The sequence below is a fragment of the Leucoraja erinacea genome, chromosome 23, assembly GCF_028641065.1.
Source record: "Leucoraja erinacea ecotype New England chromosome 23, Leri_hhj_1, whole genome shotgun sequence".
Lineage (NCBI taxonomy): Eukaryota > Metazoa > Chordata > Chondrichthyes > Rajiformes > Rajidae > Leucoraja > Leucoraja erinaceus.
In genome coordinates, this window is record NC_073399.1 from 28,472,716 (window position 1) to 28,489,985 (window position 17,270).

The following is a 17,270-nucleotide window of genomic DNA, read 5'->3' on the forward strand; positions in this document are numbered from 1 at the left end:
AAGATCAAAGGTACACAGAAATGCTGGAGAAACTCAGCGGGTGCAGCAGCATCTATGGAGCGAAGGAAATAGGTGACGTTTCGGGCCGAAACCCGTCTTCAGACTGATGGGGGGTAGGGGGGATAAGAAAGGAAAAAGGGAGGAGGAGGAGCCCGAGGGCGGGGGGATGTGAGGAGACAGTTCGAGGGTTAAGGAAGGGGAGGAGATAGCAAGGGCTAGCAAAATTGGGAGAATTCAATGTTCATGCCATCCGGACGCAAGCAACCCAGGCGGGTTCAACAATGAGCTATTGATATGTTAGCACATACAAACTAACCGTGTAGATGCTAGTATATCATTAGGGTTCTCAAGTGGGCACCTCCCTTTGCTGATGGTTGGACATTGTTCGCAGACTGTTGGCCATCTTTAATAGAAGTTTGGCAGTTTTGTTGACCATAAATGTGACAGATTTGGCAGCAGAGACTGGTTTAATAGCTCTTCCCATACATTTTAAATTTCCACCAGCCAACATATTGATGCAAACTAATCTCCTACAGTGGTAAACTCTCCTTTCGGACAACAAAAACAAAATCTATTGTTGTGCCTACTTTCAGTTCACCATGCTAAGAAAGAAATGGTCAATTTGCTACTTCCTTCCTATTACCAGTCTGGAACTTTTGACTCTTTAACATGTTCAGAGATAAGTGAGTGGCAAATCTGGCAGAAGTTGGTGGAGAGAATAAAATGAAAAGAGAAAATAGATTAGAGAAAATGAATGTTTGATGGTTAGCATGGACTTGTTGGGCCGAAGGGCCTGTTTCTATGCTGTATGACAACATGATTGTGAGACCACACTTTGGCTTCCTGAAGAAGGCATGGTGAAAGATTTTTAAAAATCTCATCAACGCTGACACAGACCAAGATTAAACGTGGAGACATAATGGTAGAGAGCTGAAAAGAAACTCCAAAGATCCAAAGAGTCTGAAGAAGGGTCTCGACCCGAAATGTCATCCATTCCTTCTCTCCAGAGATGCTGCCTATCCCACTGAGTTACTCTAGCATTTTGTGTCTGCCTCCAAAGATCAATATCTCTTCAGCTCAAAGTTCAAAAGAACAAAAGATGACATCCACAAACAACTGAAAGCAGGACGTGGGGTTTTTCATTTTAATTTTAACCAAGGAAACTGGGATTGAATTTAGGAGATGAAATATTATTTGAATATTAACCAGAGGACATAGGTTTGAGGTGAGAGGGGAAAGATTTAGCAGGAACCCGAGGGACAGAAGTTTAGGGGTAACATGAGGGGGAACTTCTTTACTCAGAGAGTGGTAGCGTTGTGGAATGAGCTCCCAGTGGAAGTGGTGGAGGCAGGTTCGTTGGTATCATTTAAAAATAAATTGGATAGGCATATGGATGATAAGGGAATGGAGGGTTATGGTATGAGTGCAGGCAGGTGGGACTAAGGGAAAAAATGTTGTTCGGCACGGACTTGTAGGGCCGAGATGGCCTGTTTCCGTGCTGTAATTGTTATATGGTTATACGGTTAACCCGAGGGGCAACTTTTCATGCCGAGTGTGACGGTTATATGGAATGAGCAGCTAGATGAAGTAGTTGAGACAGGTGTCATAACAACATTTTAAATAAATTTGGATAGATACCTGGATAGGAAGGGTTGGGAAGAATTTAGGACAAATGGGACCAGCCTGGATGGGGCACTTTGGTTGAACTCTATGGCTCTATGTTCATCTATTGCTTAAGAGTAAATCAACGTATCGCCTCGTATCTGGAGCTATCCATCAAATGTTCGTGTCTGTCTGGTGAAGGGGTGTGTGTTGGTACATATGACAGATCAATGTCCAGATCAGTCTCAAGTGTAGAATTAGTGCAGTATTGCACAATGGGTAGTTGCCTAGGTTGGGAGACACTTGAATGACTCACACGGCCCAACGTCACTACACTACACTACACTACACTACACTACACTACACTACACTACTTGTGATTTGAAAAACAAAGATTGGAGGAATATTTTTTCTAGCACAACAGATTTAAGAATGCACTAGACCAAGGGGGACCCGTTGGCTCCCGTCCCCTCAATGGGCAGTAGAAAGCGGGGGGGGGGGGGGGGGGGGGGGGGGGCTGTGGCATCACACACAGACTAACCCCCCCCCCCACACACACTAACCACCCCCTCGATATTATATTAATATTATTCATTGGCTCCCTTTACCCCATCCCCCGCCCTATCTCGAGGGGCAGAGCGAGTGGGGCAGAGAAAGAGGGAGAGAAGGGGGTGGAGGGAGGGAGGGAGAGGGGGGGGGAGGTAGGGGTGAGACGAGGTGGAGAGAGGGTGGAGAGGGAGGGGAGAGGGGTGGGGAGGAGATAGAGAGGGGGGAGTGGAGAGGAGGGGGATGGGGAAGAGGGGGGTGAGGAGAGAGGAGGGGGGGGAGATGGAGAGGGGGGAGGAGAGGAGGAGGAGACAGGGGGAGGAGGGGGGAGAGAGGGAGGAGAGTTTCTGCACGTTGAAAATTCTGCGCAGCTGGCCCATTGTGACGCCAGCCAGCTCGCTTCAGCTCGTTAACTTCAAAAAATGTCAGATTGGTGAACAATTTTAGTAAAAAACTCGGGAAATAATGAATCAAATTATCAGATGAGGCGATTTTCGACATCATGAGGTAAATCTCTACCGGAATGTGTAAACATTTCATGAGTGAGTGAGGGGGGGATTTTATTTAAAAACGTATACATAAAAATGTCCAAATGTTTTGAGGAGTGGATGAATGAATGTAAAAGTGAAATCGCTAGTGAAATGGGAAAAATCTCAGAGTTTTTTGGTGTGGTTTTGGCGGACCAAGGAATCAAAGGCCATCTGACATACACCCACAAACACACACGCACGCACGCACGCGCACACACACGCACACACGCACGCGCACACACACGCACACACACACACACACACGCACGCACACACACACACACACACACACACGCACACGCACACACACACACGCACACACACACGCAGAATTTTAATATATAGATAGATATGATGAAATGATAGATAGATTTCAGAAGTTCAATCAATTATTAAACTCTAAGAGGAACTATTTAAACAGCAAGAGAAAAATAATAATGGGTGCAAGAAAAGGAAATTTGTTTAGACAATCCAGACAGGGTGGCACAGATAGAGATAGAGTTGACAGAGATAGAGTTGCTGCATTACAGCATCGGAGACCCCAGTTCGATCCTGACTACGGATGCTGTCTGTACGGAGTTTGTACGTTCTCCCTGTGACCAGCATGGGATTTTTCCAGGTTTCTACGGGCTGCAGTTTCCTCCCACACTCCAAAGACATACAGGTTTGTAGGCTAATTGGCTCGGTGTAATTGTAAATTTTCCGTAATGTGTGTAGGATGGTGTTAGTGTGCAGGGATTGCTCCTCAGAGCGGACTTGGTTTGTCGAAGGGCCCGTTTCCGTGCTGTATCTCTAAACTAAACTAAACTATTCCAATAAAAATAGTATTTAACAATCATGTTTGTCCAAATGACTTTCTTCTACATAATAATTATTAAGTTCCAATAATTTCTGCGGTTCTGTACCATCAATGTCGTAGACTAGACTCCTGTTTGTGATGAGAGAATAGGAAATGTCTAATTGTTGAATCTTGTGAGAAATGCTTTCACCTCACGTAACTGCAAAGATCACTTTGTACTCAGTTCCAGCCAATTCATGATGAATTCACTGGCAAAAACTCAGGGTTTTTTTTTACAAAAGATTCATGTTAAATTCATTATGAAAATCTGCCAAAGTTTATTTCAGTCAAACTCTTCTTTATTTGACCTATTAAATGTTATGAGTACTCCAGGACTACAAATCCTTAATATGTCCAACATCGTTAACAATAAGGAGTCTATTCTTCAAAAATCCTCACTAGTGGAAATAAAACATTCCTCCCCAAAAATATGCATCAGTCTCACCACTTAATTGTGTGAGACTTGAATTTCCATAGCTGGTAAATATAGCATTACTGCTACTAAAAACAAAATTTGAATGCATTTCTAAATTCTGAACATCTATTACTTATGCAACCATCTTAAGACTAAATAAAGGCCTTGGAAAGAAATAATAGGTGAATACTGTAGTTATTTTGATTTAAAATATCATTCCTTTAGTTTAAAAATTACCATTCATCGCTAATGCATGTCAAGCCCTCGACAAGTCAGAGATGCTCATGAAATCCCTGTGTTCAATTGGCCTTGACAAGCTGCAACACTGCAACGCAGCTACCATTATGCAGTGGTCATTGCATCTTATCTGCAGAGCTGAGAACATGAATCGGGATGGTCCTATGCAGATATATGTTACACGGAAAGAATACAATGTGTGTTTAAAATGGTTGCATTTTGTATCTGGGTCACACGTATTTTAAGAACTTATCCAATGATCTACAGTGATGTTAAAACACCTAAAGGCCATTTAAACTTTGTGCATTGAAAATATTACTTCTCCTACTTGCACCTCTGGAGAATTGTGCAGATCAGGACAATTCTAAGTGCTCTATTTGTAATCATAAAAACTGAAACATTGCTAAAGTATTTAAGCACATGATGGGATGCTTTTACTATTAAGAAATCAGAGCGGTACAGCATGGAAACACGCCCTTCGGCCCACTTTGTCCATGCAGACCACGTTGGCATGCTGGGCTTGTCACATTTGCCTGCATTTGGCCCACAGCCCTCTAATTCTTTCCTATCCATATCTGTCTAAATGCTTTTAAAAGTCAAACTTATATCTGCTTCCATAGCTCCCTCTGACAGCTCATTCCAGATTTGGACATTCTATGGACTACCTTCTGATTGGAAAAAGTTGGATATTTATATCACTCTAAATATCTAGGTTCAGTCTAGGTGATTTGATCTTAAATCTTCACCAATTTCGGACTGAATTTTGAGGGTGGCACGGTGGCAGAATTGATGCCTTACAGCGCTAGAGTCCCGGGTTCGATCCTGACTGCGGGTGCTGTCTGCGCCGAGTTTGTACGCTCTCCCCGTGACCGCGTGGGCTTTCCTCTGGTTCCCTCCCACACGCCAAAGACGTCCAGGTTTGTAGTTTGATTGTCTTTGGCAAAATTGTAAATTGTCCCTTGTCAAGTAGGATAGTGCTAGTGTACAGGGTGATCGCTGGTCAGCATGGACTCGGTGGGCCGAAGGACACCTGTGTCCAGTCACACTTAACTGTGAATGAGCACTCTGTTCTTTAACCATAGATGGAAGCTGAAAGCAGAGTTTTAAAGTGATCCAAAGGACTGCGGGCTGAAATACGTGCTGTGGATATCACTGCTTGGTGAACCTCTTGCTTCATTCAGTGCAAGGATACACCAGTCATTTTGCTGAGAATTTGTTTCTCACCAGTGCTATAGAATACGTGCAAGGGCAAGATTATTTTTAGTGTGTGAATGCATACAGCACGCTGGTGACTGCAGATGGCTCACCAACTGGTGGCATAAGGCAGTGCCAAGTGCATCTCGGGCTGTACTGGCACAAGCTGACTGCAAGTAGGAGCTTCACGTAGCTCACCCTGAAAGTGAAGCACTGTCCCAACCTAACAAAAGTTGCCCCTCCCATTCTCACCGTGTGTGGTCCTCGTATGCCAGTATCCCAAATCTCTTTTAGTTTAGGTCAGAGATACAACGTGGAAACATGGCTTCGGCCCAGCGTGTCGGTGCCGACCAACAATCACCCGTACACCAGTTCTATTCTCCACACTACAGCCAATGAACCTACAAACCCACACGTCTTTGGAATGTGGGAGGTAACCGGAGCACCCGGAGAAAACCCACGCAGTCACCGGGAGAACATACAAACTCCGTACAGACAGCATCCATAGTCAGGATTGAACCCAGGTCTCCGGTGCTGTAAGGCAGCAACCTTACCACTGCACCACTGTGCTGCCCCACTGATCTAAGGCAAGTCAGTGTCAAAACGCATTCTCAATACCGGCTATCTTGACATACGCAATGCAGCAATTAAGATTGTTCCATCCTTTTTGCCAAGACAGGTTACAATCCATGCCATCAAAATGCAAAGACTGCCTTACCTATTCTTTTCATAAAGGACGTTTCTGTCAGTTTTTAAAAAACAAATTGTTCTAAGATGTTATAAAAATGAACTGCAGATGCTGGTTTATTATACCAAAGATGGATTCATAAAACTGGAGTAACTCAGCAGATCAGACAGCATCCAGAGAAAATGGATAGGTGACATTTAGGTGACAAGAAGGGTCCCAACCTGAAAGGCCACCTATCTATTTTCTCTGGAGATGCTACAAGACCTGCTGAGCCACTTCAGCACTTTGTGTCTATAATTGTTTTAAGAAATGTCCTCGTGTTTCACTTTTCATTTACAAGGCTGCGAATTATAACATTAATTATGTTAAATGACTGCACCATTTTTGTAGAATTATTTTCTGTACAAAAAGCTCCTGTAGTTTGTTATATATTTTCATGCATTTCATACTTTTATTTCCATATATTCTTAACGTTATTGTTATATGAGGTTTGCAACTTGCCAAATGTTATATTTATGTAGATGCAAGAGACTGCAGATGCTACAAACTTAAGCATTGAATCAAATTGCTGGAGGAACTCAACAGGAGGGAATGGCCAGATGACGTTTTGGGGAATGTTTTAACTTGTACAGCGAGCAAGTAATTTCAAAGTTAACATGAAAAGTTAGTGCAAGTTGTGTCAAAAAGAATTCTTGATACAAACAGTCTAATTTAGTGTTTCCGATGCAGAGTTGGTATATTTCATTCATCTGCCATTTAACTAAAAAGAACTTTGAAATAAGTGGCTGAAAAGAGTTGCCGCCTTACCGCACAAGAGACCCAGGTTAGATCCTAACTATGGGTGGTGTCTGGATGGCATTTGCACGTTCTCCCCATGACTGCGTGGGTTTTCTCTGGGTGCTCCGGTTTCCTTCCACATTTCAAAATCATGCAGGTTTGTAGGTTAATTGGCTTTGGTAAATTGTCCCTAATGTGTAGAATAGAACCAGTGTACTGGTGATCCTTTGTCGAAGGGCTTGTTTCTATGTTGTATCTCGAAAACAAAACTAAACTTGTCAACCACTTTATTCCATGACATTCATGACCCTGAAACGATTGGAAATGTTAATTTTGTGGTAAAACCTCACCATGAAAAGTTAGTGCAAGATATAGTGCAAGATATTTCAAAAGGTGTTCTACTTGCTGCAAGCAGGTGTTTCCAATGCAGAGAAATTAATTGTGTTACATTTGTCTGCCATTAATGAGAACTATGAAATAGCTGACCCTTCTTCACATAACCCAAAATGTCACCAAAATGTCTATTTCCTTCCAGAGGTGCTGCCTGATCCGCTGAGTACCTCCAGCTCTTTGTTGTGTTTTCCCGGCAGCGTTGATGTACAGGTTGGAGGTTGAAGGATGGCATACTTACCGGTACTGTGGATGTGCCCGTCAAGGACTGTGTGTTTGCATCAGTACATGGCTGGTCAGAATGCGTCTGTGTAGGCGTGTAAATCGTCATGGCGTGCTCCGGTACTGTAGTCTGCCCAGCATAGTCCTGAGTGGGGTGTGGATGTGCGGGGGCATATTCGGCTGGGATGCCATTCTGTGGCGTGGGGTACTGCGCTGGCGGGTATGGCTGGGCCATCGCTTCCGGGGGTGCTGTGACTTCTTGGTTACCCTGCAACAATACAAGGGGAAAGTCCATCAACATTCACCTCGGTCATCATAGCCTCCCCGTGCAAGGTAACGCCACGCCCACCATAAACACGTGCCGCAACTCATCACGTCTACCGTAATCACTTGCCATAAATAGTCACATTTACCATAATCATTTGGCATAACTCATTACGTTTACCAGCATCATTTGCTATAACTCGGAATAGACGCACTGAGTCTCTTGCCCCGAGCAGGGGAAACAAGAACCAGAGAACATAGATTTAAGAAGAAGGGGGAAAGATTTAATAGGAATCTGACAGATAACTTTTTCACACAAAGGGTGGTGGGTATATGGAACGAGCTGCCAGAGGGGAAGAAGGGTTTCGGCCCGAAACGTTGCCTATTTCCTTCGCTCCATAGATGCTGCTGCACCCGCTGAGTTTCTCCATCTTTTTTTGTGTGCCAGAGGGGATAGTTGAGGCTGGGACTATTGCAACGGTTAAGAAACAATTAGACAGGAACATGGATAGGACAGGTTTCGATGGATATGGGCCAAACGCAGGCAAGTGGGACTGGCGTAGATGGGACATGTTGGTTGGTGTGGACGTTGGGCCAAAGGGCCTGTTTCCACACTCTATGCCTCTTTGACTCTATATATAGTAAAACTTACCCTAATCATTTGCCATAAATCATCACATTTACTATAAACATTGTCATAACTCAGCACATTTACCAGGATCATTTGGCAGAGTATGGGCTTGATGGGCAGAATGGCCCAATTCTGCTCCTATGGCTGATGAACACGTTCACCATACTCATTTGCCATAAAATGTAAAAATCGCCATAATCATTTGTGGAGCAGTTCACCAATGAAACAAATGTCACATTCGAAGCGATAATAGTCCCAAGAGACAGGAAGAACAAAACTCCTGTGGAATCTCGCAGAAGTTGTGGTCCAATTGCCCTGAGCAGTTGGAATGTCATGATGACATAAGTACTTGTCCATACTCACAGCACAGAAAGTGGCCCTTCAGCCCAACTTGTCCATGTCGCCCAAAGTCTCCCATCTACACTAGTCCCACCTCCCAACATTTGCCCATGTCCCTCTAACCCCTTCCTATCCATTAAGTAAGTAAGTAAGTAAGTAGGTTTATTGGTCAAGTATTCACATACAAGGAATTTGCCTTGGTGCTCCACCCAAAAGTAACATGACATACAGTGACAGTTACGAATGACTCAGAAAACACTAAACATTAATAATAATTCTAAAACATGAATGATAAAACACCATTGATCAAGCATGTAAACCAACAAAATACCAGATCAAAGGGAGGCTACAGATTTTTGGCTGTTGAGTAGAGCAACTACTCGTGGATAAAAACTGTTTTTATGTCTGGCTGTGGCAGCTTTGACAGTCCGGAGTCGCCTTCCAGAGGGAAATGATTCAAAGAGTTTGTGGCCAGGGTGAAGGGGGTCAGAGATGATCTTGCCCGCTCGCTTCCTGGCCCTTACAGTGTACAGTTCATCAATGGGGTGAAGGTTGCAGCCAATATCCTTCTCAGCTGATTGGACGATTCGCTGCAGCCTCCAGGTGTCGTGCTTGGTGGCTGAGCCGAACCAGACCATGATGGAGAAGGTGAGGACAGACTCTACGATGGCCGTGTAGAAATGGACCATCATTGCCTGTGGCAGATTGTGCTTCCTCAGCTGCCGTAGGAAGTACATTCTCTGTTGCGCCTTTTTGACTGTGGAGTCGATTAACTTGTCTTTTAGTTGTTATTGTACCTGCCTCAGCTTACCTCATCTGGCAGATTGTTCCATATACCCCTACCCCTTGTGTAAAAAAGTTGTCCCTCAGGTTCCTATTAAATCTTTCCCCTCTCAAGCTTAAACTATGCCCTCTAGTGCTTGATTCTCCTGCCCTGGGACAAAGACCCTGTGCCTTCATGCTGTGGGAATGTACAGTATAAGGCATGCTTGGTAAGCTTGCAAATCATACTAAAATAGGTTTTTATCACAGATAGTGGAGAAAACTGTCAAAAATGACAGTGGGATCAAAATCAACCGGGTAATTGGGCCGAGGAATGGCAAATGGTGCATCATTCAGGTGAGTGTGAGGTGTTGCATTGTGGAAAGTCAAACCAGGGCAGGACTTTCATATGTAGAGCCGTGGAAACGGGCCCTTTGGCCTGACAAGTCCGCTCTGACAAACCAGGAACAATTTACAAAACTCAATCAACCTACAAACCTGCATGTCTTTGGGATGTGGGAAGAAATCGGAGCATCCGGATAAATCCACACGGTCACAGGGAGAACGCACAAACTTCATCAGTCAGGTTATTGTAGAGAAACTGGGATATTAATGTTTCAGTTGTACAAGATGTTGATGAGGCTGCACTTGGAAAATTGTGTTCAGTTTTAGCTATCCTGCTCTTAGAATGATGTCATTAGGCTGGAAAGACTGCAGAGACTTGAATGCCACAGACTTAGCCTTCACTAGGTGTGAGTCTCATGGTTCATCCATGGTTTCCACTTTTGCATAGTCTTTTTTGGCACACAGATTCAATAGGAACCGGAGGGGCAACTTTCTCACTCAGAGAGTGGTAGGAAAGTAGAACAAGCTGCCAGAGGAAGTAGTTGACGCAGATACAATAATAACATTTAAAAGGCATTTTGACAGATACATGGCTGGGAAGGATATGGATCAAACATGGGCAAATGGGAGCATCTTGGTCAGCATGGACAAGTTGGGCTGAAGGGCCTGTTTCTGCGTTGTCCGACTCTTTGACACTGCTCTCAAAACGATTACAACAACTGAGGAGCAATCCCCTTTGTACAACATAACATTAACACACACAGCGCTTCAGCAGATCAGGAACTGCAATGCTTAGGAATGTACCAGAGATCAATTAATTGATAAATACTTGGTTATGGCCCGTGATTGAGCGCCACAGATTTGTCAGCATTTCCAGCTGTTGCACTGATAGGTTAAACCAGAAAGGCAGCTGAATATTCTGATAACAGACCCTGGGCTTCCCACTGACAGGGATCAGTCACGTCGGCTCTTCACATACACAGAACAAGGACTGACTCTGGTTCAAGCTGAGCTATTTTATCACAATGCCAATCACTGCCTTTGCTTTGTCTCCATGGCCCCTGCACACAGAGGTATCCTGCCAAAGTATTTCATTTTCTTTTCATATTCTTCCAGTCAGTTGCTCAGAGGCCTGATCTTCAACACCACCATTATTCTGCCTATTAAAAGTAGGGTTTGTCTAGGCAAGTTTTCTGGCTTATGGCCCTGTCCCACGGTACGAGTTCATTCCAAGAGCTCTCCCGAGTTTAAAAATAACCAGACTCGCGGTAAGCACGGAGAATGAACGTAGCGGGTACGTCGGAGTTCGGGAGCATCACTTAGTGGCTCGTAACGCTAACGGCAGGTAAGCACGGGAAGACTCGCAAAGATTTTTCAACATGTTGAAAAATGTCCACGAGAGCCCCGAGTACCGACGAGTGGCCATTTCCGTAACTCTCCGAGTTCGAATCAGGGCAAACATGGGAGAGCTCTTAGAATGAACTTGTACCATGGGACAGGGCTTTTAGTTTGAAGGTTTAAGTACATTTCAGTTACTTTAGAGGTACGGATTGGAAACAGGCCCTTTGGCCCACCATGTCTGCGCCAACCAGCAATCACCCTGTACACTGGGACTATCCTACGCACCACGGACAATTTACAATTTTACAGAAGCCAATTGACCTACATACCTGTGTGTCTTTGAAACGTGGGCGTAAACCCACACGGTCACCGGGAGAACGTACAAACTCCGTTCAGACAGTACCCATAGTCAGGATGGAATCTGGGTCTCTGGCGCTGTGACACAGCAACACTCTCGCTGCACCACTGTGCCGCCATTTATTAGTGTCTCGTGTACTGAGATGTACTGAAAAAGTTTGTTTTTTACAAGCTCTCCAATCAGTTCAAATAATACCATATATCAATACAATCAAGTCACACGTGAATGCAACAGGTAAAAAACGGATAGGGTACAGATTATTGTTCTGAGCATAGTGGCACATGTTGTAGCGACAGTATAAATGTCCACAATCGGGTAGAGGTGAATCGGACAGTGCCCTAGCTTGTGGAAGGACAACTCAGAAGCCTGTTAACAGAGGGGAAGAAGCTGTGTCTGAGTCCAGTGGTGCGCAGTTTCAAGCTCCTGTACCATTTGCCCAACGAGAGCAGGGAGAAGAAGGAATGACCAATGTGGGACATGGCTTTGATTATGTTGGCTGCTTTTCTGAGGCAATATGAAGTGCAGATGGAGTAAATGGTGGGGGGTGTGGGTCTGGACTTAGTGATGGTCTGGGCTACATCTACAACTCTCTGCAGTTGCTTGAGGTTTTGTGCAGAGCTGTTCCAAAACCAAACTGTGATTCAACCTGACAGTTTTCTTTCTATGATGCATCTGTATACAATACACAAGTATACCTGGACTCAGTCACTGTTGACAGCTGTGAGACACAAAGCAGGGTCTACTGGCATTGGTTATTCTTGATACCCATGCTTACATCCAACAATACTAAAAATACCCAAGGTTTAGAGCTAGAGGGCATAACTTTAAGGTGAGAGGATCAAAGTTTAAAGGAGATGTGCAGGGCTCTGTGTATATAAACTTGCCCTACACATCTTCTTTCACCTTTAAGCTTTGGCCCGTAGTCTTTCCCTTTACCACGCATTTAATCAAGTTTTAAACAAGCTACATTTTATTCCCTTATATGGCCCAATGTCAATTCATTTTTGATAATGTTTTGCAAGCTGCCATGAAATAATTTTCCATGCAGAAAAGGCGAGGTATGAATGCAAATTGCCACAATCATTTTTGACTACTGCATTAAAGAAAAACCAAGGAGTTTTTCTACGTTTTCACAATTGAAACTGCAGAACATAAAACAGCAATATGGCTGTTCATTGAACTTAGACTCGTCATTGCACCGCACAATATGGAAACAGGCTCTCCAGCCCAAATTGGCATATTGGGTGAATGGGGAAGTGAGAAAATAAGAAATTGTATATCTCTTTGAGCCAAGATTGGACTTTTGAGAGTTTTAGAAGTTGCAAGATGGTGCCAGAAAGTGCCTACTCTCTGCGTGCTGTTCCAGAAGAGAATCTATTGCACTCATGTACAGTATGACTTGACTGGATAGCATGCAGAACAAACATTTCACTGTGCCTCTGCACATGTGACAACTAACTACCCAATTAACCACCTCATATTCCGTTTGGGCAGTCTGCACCCCAGTGGCCTGAAAATTGACCTCCAATTTCCGGTAGCCCTTGCTGTCCCCTCCCCTTCTCAGCTCTCCCTCAGCCCTCTGGCTCCTCCTCCTTCCTTCTTTCTTCTTCCCCCCCCCCCCCCCCCCCCCCCCCCCCCCACCCTACATCAGTCTGAAGAAGGGTTTGGCCCCGAAACATTGCCTATTTCCTTCGCTCCAGAGACACTGCCTCCTCACCCTGCTGAGTTTCTCCAGCATTTTTGTCCAGCTAACTAACCAGCCACCTAACTAACCAGTCACCTAACTAACTAGCCAACCAACCAACCAACCAACCAACCAACCAACCAACCAACCAACCAACCAACCAACTAACTAACTAACTAACTAACTAACTAACTAACTAACTAACTAACTAACTAACTAACCCCATTTGCAGGATTGGGCCAGTATCCTTTCTGAATCACTCCCATCCTGTCCAATTGTCTTTTAAAAGTCGTATGTCTTTTAAAGGTTTACAACTTATAGATTTCTGAATCACTTAAAGAGATTTCTATAGATTTCTATAAGACACCGCAGTTCCCCCAGTGTTCTTCCCTCAGTGCCTGCTCCATACGAGCCCACTGTCACTGCTCCTAGTCACACGTGAGAATTAACACTCTGAATTAAATTCCGGAGGAGTGGTACAGTTTATGAAATTAATATTGGACATGAACCAAATACTTCAATAGAGGAGAAATGATAATGCCTCCGTTTCTTTTACCAGAATTAGGTGACAAAGGACCAAAAATGTCACATTAAAGTGGGCATGGACTTTAGACCTTAAAGATACAATGTGGAAACAGGCCCTTCGGCCCACCGAGTCCGCGCTGACCAGTGATCCCCGCACACCAGCTCTATCCTACTCACTGGGGACAATTTACAGAACCCAATAAACCTACAAACCCACACATCTTTGGAGTGTGGGAAGAAACCGGAGCAGCTGGAGAAAACCAATGCAGTCACGGGGAGAATGTACAAATTCCGTATAGACAGCACCTAAAACCGGGATCTGGTGCTGTAAAACAGTAACTCCACCACTGCACAACAGTACTGCCTCAGGCACAAGGTAACATTGTACTAATTGGGTAAAGTGGTGATCTTCTACTGACCTTTAGTGACCAGAGATCAGAGTGGCTTTGTTTTGTGGTTTGTATTAAATTGGATTCTGAATGTAGTGTACACAACATTCTTTCATTAGTGTTCATTGGCAAACCGTGTTACTCTATACTCTTGTACAACTACAAATTAGAAAGTGCTGCCAATAGCAGGATTATCAGTAAACAAACAATTTTGATACTTAAATTAGGAAAATATTCTGTGATTAATATGAATGTGTTTTCTCCTGTATCAAAATGGATTCCTCCTGATGATGAAAGTACCTGTAGTAGGACTAAATATCATGAAGATGCCCTTGTCCACCTTCTTTTCTGTCGCTGTCATAGGGTCATACCACACGGAAACAGGCCCTTCAGCCCAATTTGCCACTTCATCTACACTAATCCCACCTACCCACATTTGGCCCATGTATCTCTAAACCTTTCCTATCCATGCACTTGTCCAAATGACTTCTGAACGGTGTTATAGTACCTGCCGCAACTACCTCCTCTGGCAGCTCGTTCCGAAAACCCACCACCCTCTGTGTGAAACAGTTACCCCCTAGGTTCCTATTAAATCCTTCTCGTCTGACATTACACATATGTCTTCAGGTTCTGGATTCCCCTATCCTGGGCAAAAGACTCTGTGCATTCACTCTCATGATTTTGTACACCTCAATAAGATCACCCATCACCCTCCTGCTATCCAAGGAATAAAATCCTAGCCTGCCCACCTCTCCCTATAGCTCAGGTGGTCGACTCCTCACAACATCCACCTAAATCTTCATTGCACTCTTTCCAGCTGAATGACAACCTTCCGACAGCAGGGCGACCAAAATACTCCACGAACGGCCTCGCCGATGTCTTGTGCAACTGTAGCACTCCGTTACAACTTCTATACTCATTACATTGACTGATGAAGGCCAATGTACTAAAAGCCTTCAAGGCCACCCTGTCTACCTGTGACGCCACTTTCAAGGAACCATGCACCTGCACTCCGAGAGTCAGAAAGCTTGTCGTGGCCAATTGGAGATGATGTTTGAGACAAAGGAACGTATTTTCAGACTGCCACTAGTAAAGGTGTTTAAGAAGTTTAGCGGCATAAAATGCACATATTTACCGCTGAGCTATTAGACTGCTGCACGCCCTAATCTACTGCGTCTTAACTTAATTATTCAGATTTATTGCTGTAACCAGCAGAGATCAGAACATGATCAATATAGCATGGAGCTTAAAACAGAAAAGGGCAAACAAAATGGGGCTTGTAAAATAAGTTATGCAGGACTGTTTGCATTCATTATGCAATAAATCAAACAGAAAGCATCGATAGGCTTGGCCCATCGTTCGATTGAAACTTAACAATGTTTTTGAAGTGATTAAAAAGGTAAGGAGGTGCAGATGTGTCAGCAGCTTAAAACAAACCTGTCCAAAATTCGAAAGGGATGCAATGCAAGGAAACAGTCTGGAGATGAGAAACAAATTCATGTTGCCGTTATAATGTCACCAGACGCCAAAGAAACCGACACATCTGTGATGGCTTCCATTTTTTGGTGAGCATTAAGTGCAAGTGTTTTTCCTCAGTTGATAAGATTAAAGAACGTGGTAAATATTTTTATTAAATCATAAAAGTAATTTATGTTGACAAACACACATGGTAAATCTCCCGTTTCACCCAGGTATGCTCTGTCAAAAGCAAATAAATAACAGTTTTGCAGCAATTATGAATAATTTTATTGTTTGAACGAAACAGGCCCTTGCCTCCCTGGTGTGTTCCCGTGATACATGCGACAGCACAAGTAGGAATACAAAGCTTATCATTTTTGTGGTTTTTTTTCACAAGGAACATCTGAAAGAACCCAACGGGCAGCACAGCGACGCTGCTGGTAGAGTTGCTGCCTCACAGCCTCAGAGACACGGAGTCGATCCTGACAGGTGCTGTCTGTGTGGAGTTTGCACGTACTCCCTGTCACCGGGTGCTCCAGTTTCCTCCCACATCCCAAAGATGTGCAGGTTTGTAGGTTAAATTGGCGTCTTCAAAATTGCCCCCTAGTGTGTAGGAGTGAGATGAGAACGTGTGATAACATAAAACTAGTGTGAATGGGTGATCGATGGTCAGCATGGACTCATTGGACCGAAGGGCCTGTTTCCATGCTGTATGGAATTAAAAATACGCCTGTGTTAAAATATCCAGGCAATTTGTCTTCACCTGTGTCCACCCAATGAATGAGAAGATGATTGCTCCATTTTACCCACCAGTTGTGAAATTCAGTTCTCTTGACTTCAATAATGGGTAGAACTCAGATAGCTCTCTTCACACTAGACGATAGGTGCAGGAGTAGGCCATTCGGCCCTTCGAGCCAGCACCGCCATTCAATGTGATCATGGCTGATCATCCACAATCAGTACCCCGTTCCTGCCTTCTCCCCGTATCCTCTGACTCCACTATCTTTAAGCTCCCTATCTAGCTCTCTCTCCAGAGAACCGGCCTCCACCGCCCCCCTGAGGCAGCGAATTCCACAGACTCACAAATCTCTGTGTGAAAAAGTGTTTCCTCATCTCTGTTCTAAATGGCTTCCCCCTTATTCTTAATCTGTGGCCCCTGGTTCTGGACTCCCCCAACATCGGGAACATGTTTCCTGCCTCTAGCGTGTCCAAACCCTTAATAATCTTATATGTTTCAATAAGATCCCCTCTTCTTCTTCTTAAGATCTCACTTTTTTAAGGCCTCGGCATTCTTTGTGTTCATCCATGAAAGCACCAAATGACTGCACCCCTCAGAGTGCACCACTCCCTCAGTTCCGCAACAGAGAGCCCGACAAGATGCTTTATGCTCCTGTGCCTGCAATAAAGGGCCTGTCCCACTTTCACAACCTAATTCATGACCTCCGCCGAGTTTGCCCTTGACTCATACTCGCAGCATAGTCATCACGAGGTCGTAGCAGGCCGTGATGCTAGTCGTAGGTACTCGTAGCCTCAAGTAGGTCGGGGCGTTTTTTCAACATGATGAAAAATGTCCATGAGTCAAAAAGGTCGTAGAAAGTGGGACAGGCCCTACAGATGGTCAAAATCTTCTGATACAAAGGTGAGTGTACCAACATGGGTGAAACATAGCTGATGGAGTTAAACAATTCCCTCACAAAGAGAAATCTTGCAGCCTTGAAATTAATGTGCCAGTGAG

The 17,270-nt window shown here is 44.2% G+C and overlaps 1 protein-coding gene across 12 annotated transcripts in view; it reads right to left on the minus strand.

Moving 5' to 3' along the window:
* Positions 1 to 17,270, minus strand: part of LOC129708437 (RNA binding protein fox-1 homolog 3-like) — a 1,476,502-nt gene that overhangs the window by 157,354 nt on the left and 1,301,878 nt on the right. For all 12 annotated transcript variants that reach the window (XM_055654200.1, XM_055654199.1, XM_055654194.1 and 9 more), the window contains one exon: positions 7,459 to 7,707. In XM_055654200.1, coding sequence (XP_055510175.1) covers positions 7,459 to 7,674 — 216 coding nt within the window. In that variant the 5' untranslated portion in view covers positions 7,675 to 7,707. The remainder of the gene's footprint in view (positions 1 to 7,458; positions 7,708 to 17,270) is intronic.